The 14,679-nt window shown below is 34.7% G+C and overlaps 3 protein-coding genes and 1 pseudogene across 4 annotated transcripts; 2 read left to right on the top strand and 2 right to left on the bottom strand.

Moving 5' to 3' along the window:
* Positions 1–123: 123 nt before the first annotated feature.
* LOC120166431 lies at positions 124–2,751 on the top strand. Its single transcript, XM_039175683.1, has 6 exons — positions 124–444; positions 535–658; positions 812–916; positions 1,103–1,451; positions 1,844–1,919; positions 2,425–2,751. The coding sequence occupies exons 1-4, from the start codon at positions 388–390 to the stop codon at positions 1,279–1,281; spliced, it is 465 nt and encodes a 154-aa protein (XP_039031614.1). The 5' UTR covers positions 124–387; the 3' UTR covers positions 1,282–1,451; positions 1,844–1,919; positions 2,425–2,751.
* A 764-nt stretch (positions 2,752–3,515) lies between these two features.
* On the bottom strand, positions 3,516–5,406 carry LOC120166487 (36.4 kDa proline-rich protein-like). 2 transcript variants are annotated; one of them, XM_039175747.1, is made up of 2 exons: positions 4,726–5,406; positions 3,516–3,670 (listed from the first exon to the last, which is right to left on the bottom strand). In XM_039175747.1, exon 1 carries the CDS (start codon positions 5,347–5,349, stop codon positions 4,732–4,734), a length of 618 nt encoding a protein of 205 aa, XP_039031678.1. In that variant the 5' UTR covers positions 5,350–5,406; the 3' UTR covers positions 3,516–3,670; positions 4,726–4,731. The 2 variants fall into 2 exon arrangements, with proteins under 2 accessions (XP_039031678.1, XP_039031677.1); XM_039175746.1 differs by lacking the exon at positions 3,516–3,670 and adding an exon at positions 4,041–4,260 and having other exon boundaries at positions 4,725–5,406.
* A 3,128-nt stretch (positions 5,407–8,534) lies between these two features.
* Positions 8,535–9,463, top strand: LOC120166366 (annotated as a pseudogene).
* Positions 9,464–9,708: 245 nt separating this feature from the next.
* Positions 9,709–12,916, bottom strand: LOC120166531 (putative clathrin assembly protein At5g35200). Its single transcript, XM_039175784.1, has 16 exons — positions 12,880–12,916; positions 12,666–12,773; positions 12,501–12,570; positions 12,327–12,424; positions 12,106–12,247; positions 11,889–11,989; positions 11,731–11,814; positions 11,599–11,649; positions 11,458–11,523; positions 11,303–11,368; positions 11,125–11,205; positions 10,937–11,014; positions 10,620–10,760; positions 10,467–10,542; positions 10,185–10,300; positions 9,709–10,056 (listed from the first exon to the last, which is right to left on the bottom strand). The coding sequence occupies exons 2-16, from the start codon at positions 12,762–12,764 to the stop codon at positions 9,709–9,711; spliced, it is 1,617 nt and encodes a 538-aa protein (XP_039031715.1). The 5' UTR covers positions 12,765–12,773; positions 12,880–12,916.
* Positions 12,917–14,679: the final 1,763 nt, after the last annotated feature.

Below are 14,679 nucleotides of genomic sequence, written 5' to 3'. Positions count from 1 at the left end.
TGTATATTTTACCCTTATTTTCAAAATCATTGGGTTTGGGTAGAGAATAGATGGGTTAGCATCCGTACAAGGATGAACCCAAATATATTGTATACGTTAGACCCAAAGCCCGACCTCCATTCGTTACGTGGCGAATCCGACTTCCAAGCCTCTCCCTCTCTCTCAATAGTAAACCACAACACCTGCCTCTCCCGCCTTCGCCGAGCTAACCGCCGCCCTTATTTCACACTCCACCTATAATAAATATTTCTTTTTCTCCTCGTCCCTCTCTTTGGGTTTTGTCTCTCTGCTACTAAAATTCTGTTCTTTCTTTCTTTATCCGTCACAATTGGTGGGATGATTAGGTATGGGGATTAGCTCAGGATAAACCCAGGGTATATTCTGAACATGGATTTGTCTCCTTTCAAACAAGACATTGACGAGCTTATTCACGAGTTTGTTCAGGTACTTTCCCCCTCAATTTTATCATAATTTTGGTTCTAGGAATTCGTCTATTTGTATAAAAAAAACTTTTACTAGAGTTTGTGTTGACAGAGTGAATCATCAACTTTGAATGACACGAAGAGAATATGGTTGTCGATGAAATTCTCCTACATTTACGAGGCCAGTCCTACAAACTTAGCTTTCTTTACGCAATCGCTCTATGCGCATATTATTGGTATGGCGAAGTTTCTTTTTCCCTTTTTTTTAACTTTAAGTTCCTTGTGGTTATTAGTTATGGCACTTTTAGGTTCTGAAAATAGGAAAAATTTTGTCCTTTTTTTCTATGCTTGATTTTTTCCATTGCCGACTATCCTAAACTTTTATGCAGGTCACATTATCAATGTTGATTCTTTAACTTGCAGACTTGGAGGGCTTTATTGCCTCTATGAAACTCAACCATTCAAACCGCCTTTCAAGATTTATCTCCCACTTGGTATGTTTGCACAATTACTTTAAGATTAGTTCCCCTGAATGGTATTTTCAACAACTAGTAATAATGAGAACGGCAATGCTAAAATTATTATTGTTAGTTAGGCATCCCCTGGCATTTACAACTACTAGTAATATTGTGTGCTCTATGTTTTGTTTTTCTTCATTTGTTTGTTGCTTTAAATGACAGGAGAAACGAAGAAACTTACAAGCCTAGTTTCTGAGGCAAAAGAAATGGGTATAAGAGTAGTGCCTACCTTGGTAAAAAGGATGCTGGAAAAATATATGTTTCTGTTTGGGCTTGTGGACTTAAATGAAAGCTCGGTTAACGAGACGATTAACAGTCTGACAAAATTACAAGATGCCTGAATGCAAGTTGCATATGAGAAGTAGGTTCAGATATCTATTGTTTACTAATCTGTTTTGTTATGTTTGTTATGACTTTTGTTTTAACATTTCTGTACGTCTTTGATGGCTTCCTTTTTGCTAACAAGTTATTTACCGATACCGACATTGAGCGAAGCATTCACATGGACTTGGTAAGTTATGCAATCCATTATATAAAATAACGAGAGAAAGTCTGAAGGCATATATTATTGTTCCTATACTACTATTAGAAGGGACACAAATGCCTTCTAATTGCAAGTAATACGGAGCATGTTGTTTGAGTTAAAGCAGTCTACCAGTCTTATCTGGTTGCAATCCTTAGTATTGCAGAAGGCATTTGTGCATAAATATTAGATCAGTGTGTTCAATTTCAAATTGTCGAATGGTTGAGATTCACTAGCACTCTTTCGGTCTATAGACAACAATAGCTTTAAAATGCATGCAACTGGTGCCATGAATTTGTTCTTATAATATTTATCAAATTATTTTTGCCTTTGACTATTTCTAATCATGTGATATGTGCTCTTAATGCTAAATGTATTAGGCTATGGAGGTTGACTTCGATAAGATAAAGAAAATGTCCACAGAAAATGCAGTGGCTAAGAGAAAATCCATCAAAGGTACATCCTTTTGCACTATGGCACTATCAACTTTTAAATATGCCTAAACATGACTGCATATATTTGTAAACTGACCACTTTCTTGTCATTTGGAGCCTGAATTTAAGTGCATTTGACCTTGAGCTTGCCATTAGCAAATGATTATGTTTGTGTAGCTAAGATTAAGCAGCGTCATTTGATATATTGGCTTATGTGTTATGTTTCGTGTGTCGGTTACAATTGCCTCACATCTGTATCCGCAATTTTATAATTTCATGTTGTCGCCAAATTATTTCTCCATGAATGTCTTTGAACTCCTTTTGTTGCTGCTTCCTTCTGCGTTGATGTTAAAATTATGTATTACCTATAATGTGGAATTACTTCCTGAAACTGTTCCACTCAACACTCATGGTTCATAATCTAGTTTTGCTGTTTGCCTGGTTTAACCTGTTTATGGTTTCTTTTATTTCCCAAGTATCTCTTAATCGTTTTCTTATTCCATTTTCAATTTTATTTCTTCTTAAAGAGGTTGGAGAGGTGGTAGATGTCCAGAACATAAAGCAGATAACGGAATATGAGAAACCTCTAAGTGAAATAGTTAAGAAGATAGATGAGAGCTGGAACAACCAAAGAGAGGCGTTCCCGGATTGAGTCACCAAAAACCAGCTGAAGAGGAACAACCGTTGCTGCTGCAGTTACAACCAAATGAAAATGAGGCCGACAACGACGGTGATGAATTTTATCGTCTACTATATGAACATGATTGAATCCTTTTCCTGGAGAATTGATTTTTAATGCAGGGCATCTGTATCTGATTTTTGTACAACAAACAGTATCAGTGGTTGTTTTGCGTTTGGTATAATTTGTAATCAAGTACTTGAAGAATGATGCTTATGTGTAATTATTAAGGTAATAATTAGATAAAAAATTATATTTTTGTAATTATAATGAACCGCAATTTAATAGACATGTTTGATTGCTAAAGAGTAACTATACACCATCAACTTAACTACTAGTACTGATAATATTTTAAAGGTGAATGGGTAATTTTTGCCCATGTAGTAGACTCAATTTATTATATTTTTTTATATATTGTATTTTCGTATCAATTTAGATCTCAAAGTTGTTTAATTGCATCATTTTATACCTTAAACTATAACCCTATAATCTTTAAATCCTAAATTTTAACTTAGGATTTATAATTTAAGGTTTTAAGTTAGGGATAGGATCGAAAATACGATAGGGTCGAAAATGATAATTTGAGGGCTAATTTTATGTAAAAATAAGATATGATAAACTATATATATAGTATTAAGACTTATAAATTTTGGTTAAATTTATTAATTTATGTTTATATTAAACTATATATAGTATTTCTAGATTTTAACTATAGTTAAGAAAATAAGATAAAAATTTTGATAAACTTAACAAGCATCGAAGCGAGCAACGAGCAAAGAGTCGTGCAACAAGTTTTTTTAACGAGCACGAGTTGATCAAAATTTTAACGAGTTTAATGAGCAACGAGTCGAGTTGAATCGAACAATAAAAATTTTTAACGAGCACGAGTTAACACTACTCAACTCGCGATCTGCTCAGCTTGAGAAGCAGCCTTAAGTGTTGATGAAGAGAATCAACAGACACCACATGTTAATAAAGGATAGAGACAAAGAAGGTTCATGTGCCATAGCTTCACATTGGTCCCTCTTTCTTTTTAACCTTAGCTCAGCCAGGGGTCCCATTTTCTATCGAAACTGTAGCCTTCAAGTTGCTCCCTTGTGAATTCTGATTGATTCCCCACACTGATCCAATACAACCAAAAACTGAATCATTGAGTTCCACGCTGTCGTTTCCTTATTCTTTCCCATAGTTGTACTTTAAAAAGGACATTATTTTTCAGTACATTTTGTGATGAAATTGAATTGCTTTGTTCTGTACATTTCTGAAACCGAGTTACAAAATGATATTCAATAGACTTAAGTTCAATATCTGCAGAATTACACTTCTCTTATATTTCTTTCCACATGCATTTTACTGTAGGAAGTGATTTTTATAAACATTATATTTATTGGCTGAGAAGAAAGACATAATATGATATATTTTTATAGAAAGCTACAACAAAGAAACAAATTGAGAATCCCTGAAAATCATGAAGAAAGACAAATATCGTCCTTGATTGCATCTTTGTCTAAGATACAGAAACACACTTGCAAGTTGTGACAATCTTTTAAAACGAAAGTGGAAAAACAAATTGGTGTTACAATAAAAACTGCATTAGATTTCCAGTCCAATTGAGAAAGGAAGAAAGAGAAAGCTCGACATCCTCTCATGTCGATTTCATCATAGATTCCATCAACCTACCAACCTGTAAATCCGCATGCAAGGAAATCTAATGAGGAACAAAGCTCATGTAATGTAATAATTGTTAGGTCCAGCAGCAAAAATAATGTCATTTCTAAACATGGGAAGGACTCTGCATGGCTGAATTATTTTATCTGATATATAATTCTTTTATCCGATGTATATGGATGGATCAAGGGAAGCGAGACAGCAGATGGGCTCGGTCGTCCCTGGAAAATTTAAATTTTTATATATTTTTGTACATTTTCTTTATTTCGTCCCCAAATTTTATAATTTTATCTCTTTACAATTTTTATCACTTTACTAACATAAATTTTTGTATACGTTCATGAATAAATACTATAAACTTAAAAAAAATATTATTGGGTACTTAGAAAACCATTGCTATTTTGGAACCCTAAAAGAGCAGTTTAAAACGAGATGCTTATGAAGCAGTTTAAGATGGGTTATATAAGCAGAAGTACTTAACTTGGTTCTAGAGAGAGCAGGTGTAACCGGGAGGGGGTGTTTTCCCACACGTGACAAGGAGCTGAAGAGCCAGCGGGACGTAAATGTTAAGGTTGAGAACCTTGAGCTTGAGAGTGGTGCACAAGCAGACAGCAGCTTCGAGCTCAGCGAGTCCCGTAAGAACCGGACAGCATTCGTTCGCGACCGGGTCACCGAGACCAATGTGCACCAAACCTCCCAGGAGATCCACACATGCACCCAGTTTCAACGTGTCGATGGGGCAAGTGTCCTTGGTCGGTGGTGATGGGCAGGGTTTCCCTTTTCCACTTGGTGGCTTTGTGATAACCGGGGGAACCGTTACCGGGGGAACTGTAACCGGAGGGAGTTTAGGGACAACTGGGGGGAGTTTAGGGACAACCGGAGGGAGTTCAGGGACAAGCGGGGGGAGTTTAGGGACAACCGGAGGCAAATTGATTGGAGGTTTAACGAGGGGGGGCAGAGTGACGGGACCTGTAGGGGACTTTCCCTTGGGCTTTCGATGCTTTGGTGGAGCCTTCCCACATGAACCGCACCCAAGAATTGGAGTCACCAAGGAAATGAAAAGCATGCAAACTAGCAGCAGAGCTGACATTTTGCTGGACTCCATTTTCAAACCCGAAGAGAGAAGAGAGAGAGAGAACAGATTGAGTGCAAAAATGATGGCAGCGAAGATGGAAATATATACAAACGAGGAGGAACACTGGAACAAACAAGCCCTACAAGAAGAACCGGAAAAGAAGCAAATCACGTGAAGCTGGGCTAATAGAGAGGCAGCTGCCAAAATTTGCTAGTTGGCAATGCCTTCACAAATACATGAATCTTCGTATCAACATTTACACCCCGCTGTATTATCAGTATTTCCCCTTGGCTTTTAGCTTTGATATGGAAAGAAACATTAGATTTCTCACTATATTTTTATTTAACAGTAGGATATGGAGGGAGTTAATTCGGACCTTCTAACTCAATTTCTTAACTCATTACGTTTCGTAACATTTTAAAAACATTCCAAGACCAAGTATCAAAATCGTTAACTTAGTTGATTAGGCTAGCAATGATTAATGTAAATAAAAATAGGTATATTAATTTTTCGTCAATGAACTTCCTACTCGTATCTATTTTAGTTACTAAAATTTAAGATTTTTCAGTTTAACCAGTAAAATTTTATGTTGCTTTTGTTTTATTCATTCAACTATTGAACCACAAATGATATGATAATCTGATAAATGATATTAAAATGATGGTTATTTATATTCATATAAAAAACTTAGTTTATTTTTCATTTGTTTAAATAATTTCAATAATTATTTATCCAGATCGACCCTTACGTCCACTACCACAATAAACCCTCATTAATCATTTTCCTTTTGCGACATAGGGGCCACATGAAAGCAGACCGATCGATCAGATTAGACCATCCCCTAGCCTGGATAATCACATGTCCATATGGTGCATTTTATTTTATTTTTATTTAAAGAAGCACTCATTTTGTAAATTTTATTAGTTAAAAATTAATTTATATATTTATGTTTGAAATTTTTTATTCATTTATCCAATAAATTTTTTTTGGCATCCTTCAAATTAAGTAACTCGAGTTTATATTTTATTAACCTTTTCTTTAAGTAACCAAAATTTTAGGTGATGAGAGTAGTAAGAAAATGCACGTATAAATAGAATCAAAGCCAGAGAAACTTCACTGATGGTAATTTGTTGTCCGATCAAATTATATTTATAAAGTGGGAAAAATGATGAGTACAGCAAAGTAAGCATGTGACGGGCAGGGATGGACCTAAACGGAATTGATGAACGTAGTAATTTTATTAATAATTTTAAATTTTTATATATTTTAGATGTTTTGTTTATAATTTTTTTATCAAAAATTAATTTTTATCTCTTAAAATTTTATAATTTTATCTTTTAACATAAAATCTTGATATAGTCCATAATCAGATTACGAGGTATGGTCTGGTCTGTAGCACGTCCTTGAATAAATGGACGGTAATATTATAGATATGTCCGGGGACTTTATTGTAGCTGTACAAACAAATAGCTTAATTGTATGAATTAATTTATCTCAATATTTAAAAAAATTATTATTATTATTAGATATTATAAATTTAAATATCAACAATTATAATAAAATAATTAAATATTCATTTTTAAATAATTAAAAATATTTAAAATATATACTATTTTATAATTACATTAACTTAATTAGAAAGAAAAAACACCTCAATTTTATCCGTGGTTTCTCACTCTGATGTGATAGGTCGATTCTTTCAATCTCCCCATCTCCATGACTCCATGTCAATGTCTGTCTCCCTCTATTATTCATCAACCCCACTCCTTTCTTTCTATCTTCCAACAAATAATTGGGTTACAGTGAAAGCTAAGCTCATGCTTTCTTTATGGTACTATATTTTGTGTTCCTCGGATTCCTACGTACTCACTGTTTATGTAGTAAGTCGATTATGGAAACGCTCACGTTCGACGTCTTAATATATGATTAAAATAAGGTATTATTGATTTTATTATTATTTTAAATAATAAAATTGATAAAAAAATATCAAAAATATTATTATTTTGACTGGTATAATTATCTAATAGGTAAATACGGTCGAAAAAATTCAGTTAAAAATTGATGTTTTAGGTAGCGTTTTACCGAAAATATAATTTTTTTGACTGGATTTTTTTACCGTATTTACCTATATAGGTAATTAGAACCGGTCAAAATAAAAATATTTTCGGTCATTTTTTTACCCATTTTATTATTTAAAATAATAATAAAACCGGTAATACCTTATTTAGCCGTATACTAAGACGCCGCACCGCAGAACTGCCCTGATTATCGATAGAGTAAAAAATAATAGTTGAGATTAATTTTTTAATTAAATATAATATTTAAATATTCAATACCAAATCCTGAAATATGTTAATATTTTTATATTAATTTTCTAATTAATATAGTTGGACTTAAGAACCCAAAATTTAATGAAAAGGTGATAATAACTTAACATATGTTCTTTTAGGTGGTTAGAAATAATAATAATCAATGTATTTGATATAATCGATGATAATAGATCAATATATAATTCGAAGTAAGAATTATAATATAAATTATAATCAAATTGGAGTTCATTCTTGAATTACAATGTCATTTTAGTTTAAACTATTTAAATACAGTACATATTAAATTACACTTATTATCAATTTAAATTATAATTTTTTATGCATGAATTAAATTATCTTAGTGGTTAAAAGAGCGGTTGTTATTCAATTTCAGGCTCGAGCACCAACAACTACAACATGGGTGATTGAACGTTCATTATCAAATAATTGATTATATTTAGAACAAATTCAACTTTGTAATTACCTCAGCTTAATAAAAAAATTATAATTTTTTTATAATTCAAACTTTCAAATCATATCGAAAAATTATTTTTATTAAAACTAAAAACATCTTTTATTATACCAAAACTAGAAATTTTAACAGACGAAGTGTGATAAATATTGAACTAGATTTTATATTAATTTTAAGTTTCACTCCTATTGTAAGTTAAATGATTAAAATTTAAAATCCATCTATAAAAATATTTCAATTACGTTTATAACATAAATAAACGTGGAAAGGGTGAAAGAATCATTGATCCACGTTTCACTAAAATCATCAAACTCGGAAGTTCATTAAAAATCCGAAGTCGTCCTTTTGACAAACCACCTCGATTCTTTTTATATTCCTTGTTTCCGATTCTTCTCTTGTACATATATTTTTGCCCTTAAATCTAGCCACAGCCCTCCACGCCTCCGGCCTTGGATCTTCAATGGGGATATTATATGGAATGGTGGCGAGGGGGCAGGTGGTTTTGGCGGAGTTTAGCGCATCCCAGACAAATGCGAGGACCGTAGCTAGACAGATTTTAGAAACTATGAGCCAAGGAATTAATGATACCAATTCTTCGTTTTCGCACGATCGTTATTTTCCATGTCAACAGAACCGATGGTCTCACCGTTGTTTGCATGGCCGATGATGCCTCCGGAAGTAAGCTATTTCTCATAGGCGTTTTGAATTGCGCTTTGTATACCATACGTGATTGATTAATGTTGTTGATACACAGGGAGAATTCCGTTTGCTTTCCTTGAAGATATCCATCGGAGATTTGTGAAGACATATGGCAGTGCCATTCGGTCAGCTTTGCCTTACGCCATGAATGAGGAATTCTCCAGGGTCATGTGTCAACAAATGGATCGTTTCTCATCCGATCCCAATGCGGACAGATTAAATCGTTTGAAAGGGGAGATAAGCCAGGTAGGTAAGTTTTGCAGATATCATTGTCGTCTCTTAATATGATTTATGAAAATTTGTATGCATAGGTACGGAGTGCGATGATTGAAAACATCGAGAAAATATTGGAGAGAGGCAATCGATTGGAGTTGCTGGTGGAGAAGACGACCTCAATGCAGGGGAACTCAATTCGGTTCAAAAGTCAATCTCGTCGTTACAAGAAATACTATGTGGTGGAACAATTGCAAGATCACGTAAGTATATACGCTAATCAGAATCATGCACTGAGATTGATATACCATTTGAGTTTTCAGTAACTTCAAGTACGAATTGTTGTGTTGTGTTGCAGGGCGACATTGATACTACTGCTTTCGTTGATCATCGCTTATGTTCTGTTCGAATTTTTCTGTTAACAGACTCTTTTTTCTGTCGTCCTCGTTGATGTAACATCATGGTTTTGCCACAATTTTCTTCACATATCATAAATAAATATATATATATATATTATTTGATTCTGCAAATGCCTGAAATGATAACAAATTTCACATGAACGTCTTCGTAAAATTAAAATTTGATGATAGAATTTTAATTAAGCTAAACATATCTGGCATTTTCCGTGGATCAAATTTCAAACCCTTCTTTTTTGTTTGCTTTGAGATACGAATCAAGTTCTAAAGGCCAACTAGTCTATATAAGGCCTGTATATGGTTGAAAAGGCATATTGGAGTTGTAATGGCGGACGCGGGTACCATAAGGATATCCAAAAGCATTAGGTGGTGGCTGTTGTGGACCCATCATCATCATCATCTGCTGTTGCAACATAAAAGCCTGATGCTGATTGGCCACTGCAGACATCTGGACCGAAGGTGAAGCAACGAACTTGTTGGAGGCGTAAAAGGGGTCATGCACCGGTTGTTGCATCATAGCACCCGACGTTGGAGGAGGTTCCCATGTATTATAGCTGACGTTCTTGTAGCTACTTTGGATTGCATCCTCGTACAGACTGTCCAACATAAACTTGTCGAATCCTCCGCCCTATCGATTGATACCAAATTAAAACAGTATCAGTAAGACATACATGAACATGTCATGCTACCTGTGGATGTCTGAACGGATCACAAAGCCATTACAATCTAATATGACGACAGCCTTGTTATATGTACCATTTTGTAAGAGGCAGCGGCACTATCGTTTGAGCTTGGAGCAGTGACAAGTGCCAATTCCCAGCCAGTAGTACCAGTTGCTTGAACAGAAACAGCGGCAGGAGTTGTTTGCTCAGCTGGAACATCACAATGGAAACATTAACACAAATTGACAACAAGAAATAAACCATTGAAACAAAGTCGATCTTACATAGAACAATACAAGGAGAGTTGTTTAGGAGCGTATAAATTCAAAGATTCATGGCGTACATAATTGAATTACTGGAGATGACTCAAACTCACCGACGGGAACAATAGCCAATTCCAAGGCATTCTTCTCATCTAGTTTTGATGCAACAGGGGAAGGATCATTTAAACCCTAGTAACAAAAAGAAAAGCTCATAATGGAACAAAAAAAGTTGCCACATGAAACTACAAAAGAGACTACGAAGTTACCAACAAATCAGACGGTTCAACCACAGGTTTTTCCACTTTCTCCGCTTCTTCTGGTATGGAAAGAAGAGGTGGTGGTGAACATTGCTGCACATCTGGGGTTCTCTTGTATTCAATGGCCAACACTTCTTTGGGTTTTTCAATCTGTTTTTATCATATCAATCTTTCGTAAGCTTAACATAAAATAGTAAAATTCAAAACAGGAATATGAGTTCAAAGTAGATATAACCGTCTAAATTAGCACAAATTCATCGGCTTACATATATTATATTTAATGGCATGCATGTAAATTGTAAAGGCATATAAATTATCTTCTAGACCTGATTTTTGCGCAATGTTGAAGCCTGTGGAGCTTCACTTACATAATCTTCCATGGCTTGTAGAAAGGATGCAGGGGGCTTCAACATAAGGGCCGAAAGAAAATTAGTTTCCTGATAAAACTGATAAGAGTTCAAGGCAAAGCGAATCTGTTTCAGATCAGATGGCCCCAAAATATAAGAACCCTAACCTGCTCTATCTTAATATATCTATCTCCACGCCCAATATCAAGTCTTTTACATACTTCATAGAATTCTGAAAGCCCCTCCACCTGCAATGCAAATACAAAGTATACAATTCCCCCCGAGTTTTAAATCCTCTTCATTTACGCTAGAGTCAATATTAACGAGACTGGGACAGGAATTTACCTGATGCCTGGATCTCCTGTATATATTCAAAGCTCTCATGGAATCGGGACGTTGCATATCAAAGAACTGTCATTTGTTCAAAGCGTCATGTACATATGATTTACCGAAACGAAAGCATCTCGTTTCGATAGTTAAAACATCAGCTCACTGCTTACCTTATCCATGAGATTGACTGTACCATCACTTAAAGCTCGATAAACATTGACGCTTTCTGAAGCAACCTGTTAGAAAAGATCATTTCCAAATCAAACTCGTTGGGAGCATAGATGTGTACTATGTTTGAAAATTCAACGTACCAAAGAAAGTGCCAACTGGATCACATGATTATGCGCGGCTGCACCTATTGGCTGCACGTAAATTCTATATATGTTCCCAATGCGGTGTCCATGTAAGGCATAGTTAGAGGAATTACAATATTACATACTCACCTGACAACCGAGAACACGGAAAAGAAGTTGTTGAAGAGCTGGCAATTGTTCAAGCACCTCTTCAGTGTCCAAATCTTTGTTTCTCTGCAACAAGATTTTACATCCATCAAATCTCCAGATGGTTTCGGTTTCAATAAAATTAAAGAAAAGCGTCTTACGGGACCGGTCATCTCGACATCATACTTCAAGACACGGAAACATTCCAGCCTCTCCTCCAAGAACGAGGCGTAACTGCGAACCCAAGCAGAATAATCCCATGCTGTGCCAGCAAATGGTTAATATAAAACTTAAACAAGACTCCATGAACAAGGAACTTAAGCTTTCTGAAAATGAATAGCGGCATGGATTCTTAAAGGATAAAGATAATTAAGGTACTATTTAGGCTGGAATCATCCTTGAAATGAGTCAGGTTAAGCATATGGCGTCTACTTCTGCCATAGTTAATGACTTCTTCATGAAATGTAGGATCCACCTCCCTCAAAGCACGATGAATCACTATTAAAGTTTTGAGCGCTACCTAAATTCCAAACAAAGATTCAGTCCATCAAATTGTCAAAGAATGTTATTGCAGTATGTATGTAATAATCCAGGCATACCGCCCAGTTATGAGTCCTTGATAATCGTCTTGCAAGAGCATGGATGCAATAGGCAACATCAGCCCGAGGCCTGGTAGCTGAAATGGCATTGAAAATTGCTGCCAACAAAAAAAGTCTAATGTTATATAACAAATCCATAAATTGCTGAAAATGAATGCTACAATGGGCGTCCACCTTTAATGTATTTTTCCTTTGCAGGGCGTTCGTAATGATTTGTGGCCTTCACAATCGCAATATCCAGTTTCTGCAAAACAGGAAAAATGCATGCATGACCAATAAGGATCATATTGTAACCATCTCGATCGATGTTGTTGTTATTAGATATGCAGCTAAATCCACCTTATAATCACTATGGACTTTAGCCAATGAAACCGTGGCGGTGTCTTTGATGGCTCCGAGTGCTTTCCTGAAGCTACTCTGCTTGCCCCCGCCGGACATTCTCTCTCACTCCCAATCGCAAAACCTGCACAATTCCAGTAATTCCCATCATAAACAATGAAGAAGAAAGTGGCACTGATCATCGATAGATGTAAACCAAATAGAAAGTAGTCACGTTTGAATTACCACACAATGAGGAAGAAAGCAAAGAACTAATCAAAACAAAACGAATGAACCAACAATTATGTTAACCTTGATTCAGTTTTGTTCTTGTTGTATGGCTGGCATCGCAGTTTGTTTGTTTATTTATTACAAATTTGTTTTAATTAATTTTTTCTCTTCTAGATTTTGATCATGTATCTGTCCATGTGTCAGAATATGCAGGTGTAAACTGTACGTTGGAATTTGTCAGTAACTTAATGCGGGATTTTCCTATTATTTGACTTGAGCAAAATAGGCGAGAGTTGAATTGGAATTAATGTTGGAATTAGTATATCCAATCCAATAAGATTTTCCATGAGCTGAACCGGCAGTGCCAAGATGAGCTGGTTCTGGCCCAGATTGGGTGGACCATGTTTTCCAATGTCAGAGGCATTACTTCTCTTTTTTTATATTATTCCTTTTTTTCTTAATTATTTAACAATTATTGTATGACAAGTACCTTTTAAAATTATGAAAATATCCTAATTTTTTAAATAAAAATATCTCTAAAATCTTTCTTTCTGAAATTTTAACTTGACCTTTTGGATTCATGATGGTTTAGGCCATGGTTATCAAAATCGGACCGGACCGGCCGGTTCAACCGGTTGAACCGTGAACTGATGGTCTGTCCTGTCCGGTCCGGTTACCTCATAAAACGGGTCTGGTAATGAACCGGCTGAAAACCGGTAGAATCTGTTGAAAATCGATAAAATCGGGGTGAATCGACTGAAAACCGGCAAAATCGATTTGAACCGTCAGTTCACTTTTTTTCTTTAAAAAAAAATAAATCAAACGGCGTCGTTTGTTCAACGAGCAAAGTCAAATTCGAGTATTGCTGAGCTCGAATCGAACTCGAAAACTTTAAAAGTAAGTTCAACTCGACTCAAAAACTCACGAGCTAAAAATTATCAAGTTCAACTCGAACTCGAAATATAATATTAAAACTTGAACTTGAAAAGGCTCGAACTCAAAAAAAAATTAGAAGTTCGATTGAAGCCTAAAATTTGAGCTCAATTGAAGCGAAAGAATAGTTCGCTCTGTGCTCACCAAAATGCTCCATGATTTTGAATGTCAAATTACCTATATTATTTATAGAAGTAAGTTGTGATGCTCTTCTATGTTTCTTAGCCATGTGAGATTGTGTTGTCCTCATATCTTTACTATTTAAACTTTTGGGATAATCTTCTATATTTCTTAGCCATGTGAGATTATTTTTTTTAAAAAAAATTAAACCAAATGACATCATTTGTTATGATTTTTTAAGCCCCAATTTTATTTTTTTGATTATAGTTATATAATTATATTTATTATTTAATATGTTTACCTAAATATTATGTTGTAGTTGATTGAATCATTTGTTCACTTGATTTTATGGTTTTTAATTTATATGTTATGACTTGTGATATTTTTATACCTTTTAATATTGTAAACTTAAAAAAATGTTACATATATATTAATATTGCTTTGAATATTATGTAAAATTAAAAAAATATTATTTTATATAAAATCCGGTTCAATCTCGGTTGAACCATTAAACCAGTACCTTCACCGGTTCAATGTCCGGTCCGATTTTAAAAACATTGGTTTAGGTAGTCAATAATGTTATTTTCTTCCGTTAATGACTTGTGTCATAATATGGAGATTTTGAATTTTTTTAAATATTATTATATTTATAAAAAACACTAATTTTTCTTAAATTATAAAAAACGTCCCAAAATCTCTAAAATCCACAAATCCTAATCTTAACCCGTCATCGTCGCCCTTTCTGGTCACG

This window comes from Hibiscus syriacus, unplaced genomic scaffold (assembly GCF_006381635.1).
Source record: "Hibiscus syriacus cultivar Baekdansim isolate YM2019G1 unplaced genomic scaffold, ASM638163v2 tig00111640_pilon, whole genome shotgun sequence".
In the NCBI taxonomy this organism is placed as follows: domain Eukaryota; kingdom Viridiplantae; phylum Streptophyta; class Magnoliopsida; order Malvales; family Malvaceae; genus Hibiscus; species Hibiscus syriacus.
This window is presented reverse-complemented; position numbering and strand designations above follow the sequence as displayed.

What these genes read in the sequence shown, in the direction of transcription:
- LOC120166431 (XM_039175683.1), top strand. Translation starts at nt 388, where the DNA reads ATGGATTTGTCTCCTTTCAAACAAGACATTGACGAGCTTATTCACGAG. An exon ending in TTATTCACGAGTTTGTTCAG is followed by an intron (nt 445 to 534) that starts GTACTTTCCCCC and finishes TTGTGTTGACAG; the next exon opens with AGTGAATCATCAACTTTGAA. An exon ending in GCTCTATGCGCATATTATTG is followed by an intron (nt 659 to 811) that starts GTATGGCGAAGT and finishes ACTTTTATGCAG; the next exon opens with GTCACATTATCAATGTTGAT.
- LOC120166531 (XM_039175784.1), bottom strand. Translation starts at nt 12,764, where the DNA reads ATGTCCGGCGGGGGCAAGCAGAGTAGCTTCAGGAAAGCACTCGGAGCC. An exon ending in CAAGGACTCATAACTGGGCG is followed by an intron (nt 12,248 to 12,326) that starts GTATGCCTGGAT and finishes TTTGGAATTTAG; the next exon opens with GTAGCGCTCAAAACTTTAAT. An exon ending in TCCGTGTTCTCGGTTGTCAG is followed by an intron (nt 11,650 to 11,730) that starts GTGAGTATGTAA and finishes ATTTACGTGCAG; the next exon opens with CCAATAGGTGCAGCCGCGCA.
- LOC120166487 (XM_039175747.1), bottom strand. Translation starts at nt 5,349, where the DNA reads ATGGAGTCCAGCAAAATGTCAGCTCTGCTGCTAGTTTGCATGCTTTTC.